General features: G+C 45.4%; 1 protein-coding gene across 4 annotated transcripts in view; it reads left to right on the forward strand.

The window, feature by feature from the left end:
* Pik3r1 (phosphoinositide-3-kinase regulatory subunit 1) overlaps positions 1-4278 on the forward strand; it is an 82432-nt gene extending 78154 nt beyond the window's left edge. For all 4 annotated transcript variants that reach the window (XM_028783452.1, XM_028783460.1, XM_028783465.1 and 1 more), the window contains 5 exons: positions 330-472; positions 656-832; positions 923-991; positions 1542-1712; positions 2933-4278. In XM_028783452.1, the coding sequence (XP_028639285.1) occupies positions 330-472; positions 656-832; positions 923-991; positions 1542-1712; positions 2933-3122 (750 nt within the window). In that variant the 3' untranslated portion in view covers positions 3123-4278. The remainder of the gene's footprint in view (positions 1-329; positions 473-655; positions 833-922; positions 992-1541; positions 1713-2932) is intronic.
* The last annotated feature ends 1722 nt before the right edge of the window (positions 4279-6000 follow it).

Here is a 6000-nt window from a genome sequence, read left to right on the forward strand (position 1 = left end):
ACACAGTACAGACGTCTCTCTGACCCCTTGCTCCTCTTGTCTAAGCCATACCACACAGCTGTTTCTGTAGCATTGACGTTGTATCAGGCTCGAGCCATTTAGAGGTGATTTGGAGTCGATGAGAAAATTGCTCTGGTTTTGTGTGGCCATTACATCACTTCAATAAGGGACTTAAGCATCTGGCTGTGGCCAAGAGGGCTTCTGGTACCCATGGGTGCCTGTGCTGGGTAGCAGTTCATTTGCCTTGTATCAATAGCTAGCTTGTCTCTTACAGTAAAGAAGTCGTACTCCAAAAGCGATGACATTGCCTAATGAAACTTGTGTTGCAGGAAATTCAAATGAAAAGAACAGCTATTGAAGCATTTAATGAAACCATAAAAATATTTGAAGAACAGTGCCAAACCCAGGAGCGGTACAGCAAAGAGTACATAGAGAAGTTTAAACGCGAAGGCAACGAGAAAGAAATTCAAAGGTAGATGAACCATGAGAGGCTCCCATTTTCCTCGTGACAGAAAGTAGCAAAAATCATTTGTAAGACTGGTCACACTGAAGATCTCACTTCCTGTAACTTGAGCAACTCTCAAGTGACATAAAGAAAGCTCTGGGGATCTTGTGCGGCGTATGTCACTCACTGACCTGTCTGTCCTGCCTGCAGGATCATGCATAATCATGACAAGCTGAAGTCTCGTATCAGTGAGATCATTGACAGTAGGAGGAGACTGGAGGAAGACCTGAAGAAGCAGGCAGCCGAGTATCGAGAGATCGACAAACGCATGAACAGTATTAAGCCGGACCTCATTCAGCTAAGGAAGACAAGAGACCAATACTTGATGTAAGTGCTGGGAACAGAGCCGGAAGACGTGACAGTGGCTAAATTCAAGGAGGGGTTCTCAGTGTCCTTAATTTGCAACAACTCTTTCAGGTGGCTGACGCAGAAAGGTGTTCGGCAGAAGAAGTTGAACGAGTGGCTGGGAAACGAGAACACGGAAGAGTGAGTAGCAGCTGAGAACGGGGGACTCTGGGACATATCCCAAGCAAAAATGTAGAAACCCAGTGACAGGATCCAGAGCTTCACAAAGAGAGACTTGAGCCCAGGGAGATTGGGGTTTTGGTTTTGTTTGTTTTGTTTTGTTTTCTTTTTTAACCCACAGTTGTGTAAATTGACCCTATGTGTCCATAATGATGTCTCTGAACATCAGAAAAATCCCCACATATTTTTGGAACAATGAGAGAAAACCAACAATTATGTTTTAGTATATTTTGAAGGTTAAGTGTATGTTTGGTTTGAATTATTTTTCGAACTGGCAGCCTTCTTAATATTGTCCCTGCCCTCTGCCCAGGTATCTAAGGGCGACTGTGGTCTTGCAAGTGGAGCTAGTAATAACTTAGTGCTAACCATTGACCCTGGGGGTTGGTGAGAAGGCCAAAGAGAGAGGAGAGTCGGAGGCTGAGTCATCTCCTCTGAGGAGCTGGGCAGGAGACCTGGGGCAGGCGGGGTTCCTACACGCCTGAGTCACAAACCTTCCCTTCTGCTCGTGCAGCCAATACTCCCTGGTAGAAGATGATGAGGATTTGCCCCACCATGATGAGAAGACGTGGAATGTCGGGAGCAGCAACCGGAACAAAGCCGAGAACCTGCTGCGGGGGAAGCGAGACGGCACGTTCCTTGTCCGGGAGAGCAGTAAGCAGGGCTGCTACGCCTGCTCTGTAGTGTAAGTAGCTCCAGACAATTCCCTCATGATGTTTCCGTCATTTAGTCATCGGCGATTAGAATTTAAAAAACGTTCTGACCTTGAAGAAGTATATAGTATGGTTAGTCTAGCCAGACGAATCTGTGAAGAACACCTAAGAGAGACACCTGCTGTCATTTAGTAGGACAGCTGGCACAAGTGAATTAATTCCTAGATGTCTTTATGTCTTTTTTTCTTGTCTTAATTATAAACAGAAATGGCTGTACCTGCCCACTGTTCCTACCCCTCTATAAAAGTCAATATAGTTAGAATACATGATCTTGTTTTGTGAGAACATCACCTAAAATAGATAAAGTGCTCCCTTAGGGATGACCTGAACAAGAGCAGAGACTCCATTGCGATCATTCAGAGATACACCCCGAAGTAGGCACATGTCTATCTTGTAGTCTAGATTCTTTTTACTTCTCAATACTATGGAGGAGTACTTTGAAAAGTAAGACCCTGAAATCCCAGCACTCAGAGGCTTAGGGAAAAGGAAGCCGAGCGATTGAAGTCAGCATAGGCTGCCACATGGAGACCCCAAGTCAACAGAAAGAACAATGCAAGGAAGGTTGGGAGTGACTAGCATCATAGAGATGGAAAAATTACTGTCCTCTTGTATGGAAAGACACTAAAACAACCTTCTGTGACCCACCACTGCTTCACTTAAGAACTATCTCTTTAAGAAAGAGAGCTTTTGAGTTAGGATGAGAGAATAGGAGAATGCAGACTAAATGCCAAGATGGAGTCTTAACATCTCAAGGAGAGCCTAAGAGAGACCTATTGATTAGAACTGGAGGGAGGGGCCTAGCCTGTGGTCTCACCGAGACAGCAATAACAGTACTCGAGAGAATGGAAGCTGCCATTTGTCACATGCTTGCTACATAGCACATCCCCACACATCTAGCAAGCACTCCTGTCTCAGAGGAACCCTACTCCATACGTACGTGTTATACCTCTCCTTGAGTTAAACCAGTTAGCAGTCCAGTGAAGCAGGATGAGATGGTTAGTTAGTCCCGGTGTGTGTCACTTACCCAGGGCACTAAGAGTTTACTGGGGCTTTGGTACCCCAGAGGGAAACAGATCCATTCACTGTGCCCCTCCACAAGGGAGGATGGCTTTGTTAAAAATAACAGGCAGCATTCCAGCTTGTCTGAGACCAGCTCAAAAGACTTTTTTCTTTGTTCCCTTCCCCTTTCCAGGGTAGATGGCGAAGTCAAGCATTGCGTCATCAACAAGACTGCCACCGGCTATGGCTTTGCCGAGCCCTACAACCTGTACAGCTCCCTGAAGGAGCTGGTGCTACATTATCAACACACCTCCCTTGTGCAGCACAATGACTCCCTCAATGTCACACTAGCATACCCAGTATATGCACAACAGAGGCGATGAAGCGCTGCCCGCCCTCGGATCCCGTTCCTCACCTTCAAGCCACCCAAGGCCTCTGGGAAGCAAAGGGCTCCTCTCCAGCCCGACCTGTGAACTGAGCTGCAGAAACGGAGCCGGCTGTCTGCACGTGGGACTAGAGGTTTCTTGGACAAAAAGAAGTCGGGGAAGACACGCAGCCTAGGGCTGTTGGATGACCAGACATTTCTAAACCTTATCCTCTTTCTTTTTTTTTTTTTTTTTATTTAAAGCCACAACCCACAGAGAAAAAGAAATGCAAAAAATCTCTCCGTGCAGGGACAAAGAGGCCTTTAACCATGGTGCTTGTTAACGCTTTCTGAAGCTTTACCAGCTACAAGTTGGGACTTTGGAGACCAGAAGGTAGACAGGGCCGAAGAGCCTGCGCCTGGGGCCGCTTGGTCCAGCCTGGTTTAGCCTGAGTGTCGCTGGGTGTGGTAAACCCAGACACATCACACTGTGGATTATTTCCTTTGTAAAGAGCGAACGATGTGTATCAGCGAGCCACGTCTGCTCACACAGGACAGTTGAGAACATCGATGCAGCATGTTCGGAGGAAAAAAACAAAAACACCAGAAAACGTCTTGTTGTTTAATCTTGTCAAATCAACAACCAACAACCCACCAACAGAAAAGGGAGTGTGGACAAGGGGACTTACAATGACATTCAGTATATAAAATATGTACATAATATTGGGTGACTAACTATCAAATAGATGGATTTGTATCAATACCAAATAGCTTCTGTTTTGTTTCGCTGAAGGCTAAATGTGCAGCGCTATGCAATTCTGAATTTTTATTTTGTTGTTACCAGTTTCAAATACACCTTCAGAATAAGCTTCCCTCACCCCAGTTTTTGTTGCTTGAAAATATTGTCCCTGATTTTTGTTAATATTTGTTTTTGTTATTCTTACTTTTTTTTTTTTAAAGAAATGTACAGGATGCCAGAGAAGAAAATGGCTTAAGAATTAAAACTATGAAATATTTTACAGTTTTTCTTGTACAGAGTACTTGGCTGTTAGCCCAAGGTTAAAAAGTTCATAACAGATTTTTTTTTTTTTTTGGACTAAATGTTGGGCAGGGCCCTGATAAGCTTCAAAGCTGCTTTATTCAATAAAAAAAGAAAAGAAAATGATATATGATAAGACAAAGTATTGCTGAGTCCAACAGTATTAAGACTCTTGAAATACGGTACCTGGCAATGTTTGTTTCCTAATGAATTGTGAACTTCTTGAATCTGGAGGGAGGGGGGAGGCAGTCATGGGTTGTAACAGGCGGGGGTAAGGGGAGTGGGGAGTAAGGTGGTGTGCACTTTCTCGGGATTCCAGAGAAGGGGAGGAGCGAGGCTGTTTGTCTCCCGTCTTTCCCAAGCTGAGTTTGGTAGTCATAGCCAATTTAACAGCAGCTCCAGACCTACTGTATGTAGCTCCAACCCAGCGCCGCTGGTCAGCATCTCCTGAAGGAAGTGCTGAGTTTGTTCTGGTGTTCCTGGAACGTGCCCCTTTTCCTTGCTGTAACACACTGGTCTCAAGGTTGAATCCCTGCGTTTAGAAAATGTGTTCTTTTCTCTCGGTAAGCATTGGACTGGTCATGGCAACCAGGCAACCATTCATTTCCGCAAAAGCATGATTGGAAAGCAGTACTTCTAGTCGGATGCTTGTTATTTCCCTAGCTCTGTTCAGTTCAGTTTAGACGGGAAGGCAAGTAGACCCAAGTGGGCGTCGCTGGGCTTTGTGGAGACTGTTAAATGCAAAGGACAGTTCTCATTAGCATAATTGTGCATGTTGTATACATCACAGTGCAGAAGGGAGCAGTTGGTGACATCCCCACCCCAGTGTACATGTGCAAAAGCTGCTGTGTTCATGGGGAATTGTCACATGCTGTGACGAGTAGAGGTTGATGGTAGTCACCATCACAGCCCAGGTAGATTCACGAGCCACCTGCAGCTTCTCTTTCTCAATATCGGATGCACGCACAGCTTTGTATCTCTTCTCTTCATAGACTAAGGTGAAGGTATTTGAGGGGTCTTGTAATGTTCTTCTTTCAATCTTGGAATTGGCAGCCCGGTGGCTGGGTTAACGGTCTGTAGAATGTATTCTTTTTCTTCCTATGAAGCTACTGCTCATCCTCCAGAGCAAAAGTCAGCCAGCCAGCCTGTCAGCCGGCAAACTTGACCCGACCACCTCCTGACTGCCAGGCAATTGATTCCCTGGGTTTACTTCTGGCTTTGCATCATCCAGCAGTAGCATTCCACCATGTCACGTACGACTGAAGAGTTAATACTTGTTTGTAAGCTAGGTTTGTGGTTGGATTTTGCTTTCTTCTTTCTCTTTCCTTTCCCCCTTTTCTTTTTGTAGCAGCCCATCATGTATGCTATCAAGTACAAATAACTTTCATTTTAAAAATGGATCTGAGATTCCTTTGTTACAAGTTCTGTTCAGTGTGTGTTTTTTTCCTTCAACACTCTACAAGATGACTTGCAACTTAGGCAGTTGCCTCAGTTTCTCATCTCACGGATGTGAGTGGAACAGAGTTTTCATTTGTCAGAAGGCAGGGGTCATTGAGTTCTAGCACACCTGTCCTGCTGAATGCATTTTTGGTGACAGGATAGTACGCTCAGCAACTCTGTCCTAAGAGAAGTTTGACCACTAAGCTTCTGTGGAGTCCATCCAGGCCATCTTCTACTAGCGTCGAGTGACTCATGCGTGCAGGTAGATAGGGCACGGCTGAGATGTGAGCATCCCCACATCAGGTTTTCTCACCACCTGTCACATCCTAGAGACACTAAGCTGCTGAGAGGCTGAGCTGGACAATAGAAGTGAGAGGGTTGGGACCTCGTGTTCCACACCAGAGTGATCATAACCACG

Source organism: Grammomys surdaster, unplaced genomic scaffold, assembly GCF_004785775.1.
Source record: "Grammomys surdaster isolate TR1022 unplaced genomic scaffold, NIH_TR_1.0 99, whole genome shotgun sequence".
Taxonomy (NCBI): domain Eukaryota; kingdom Metazoa; phylum Chordata; class Mammalia; order Rodentia; family Muridae; genus Grammomys; species Grammomys surdaster.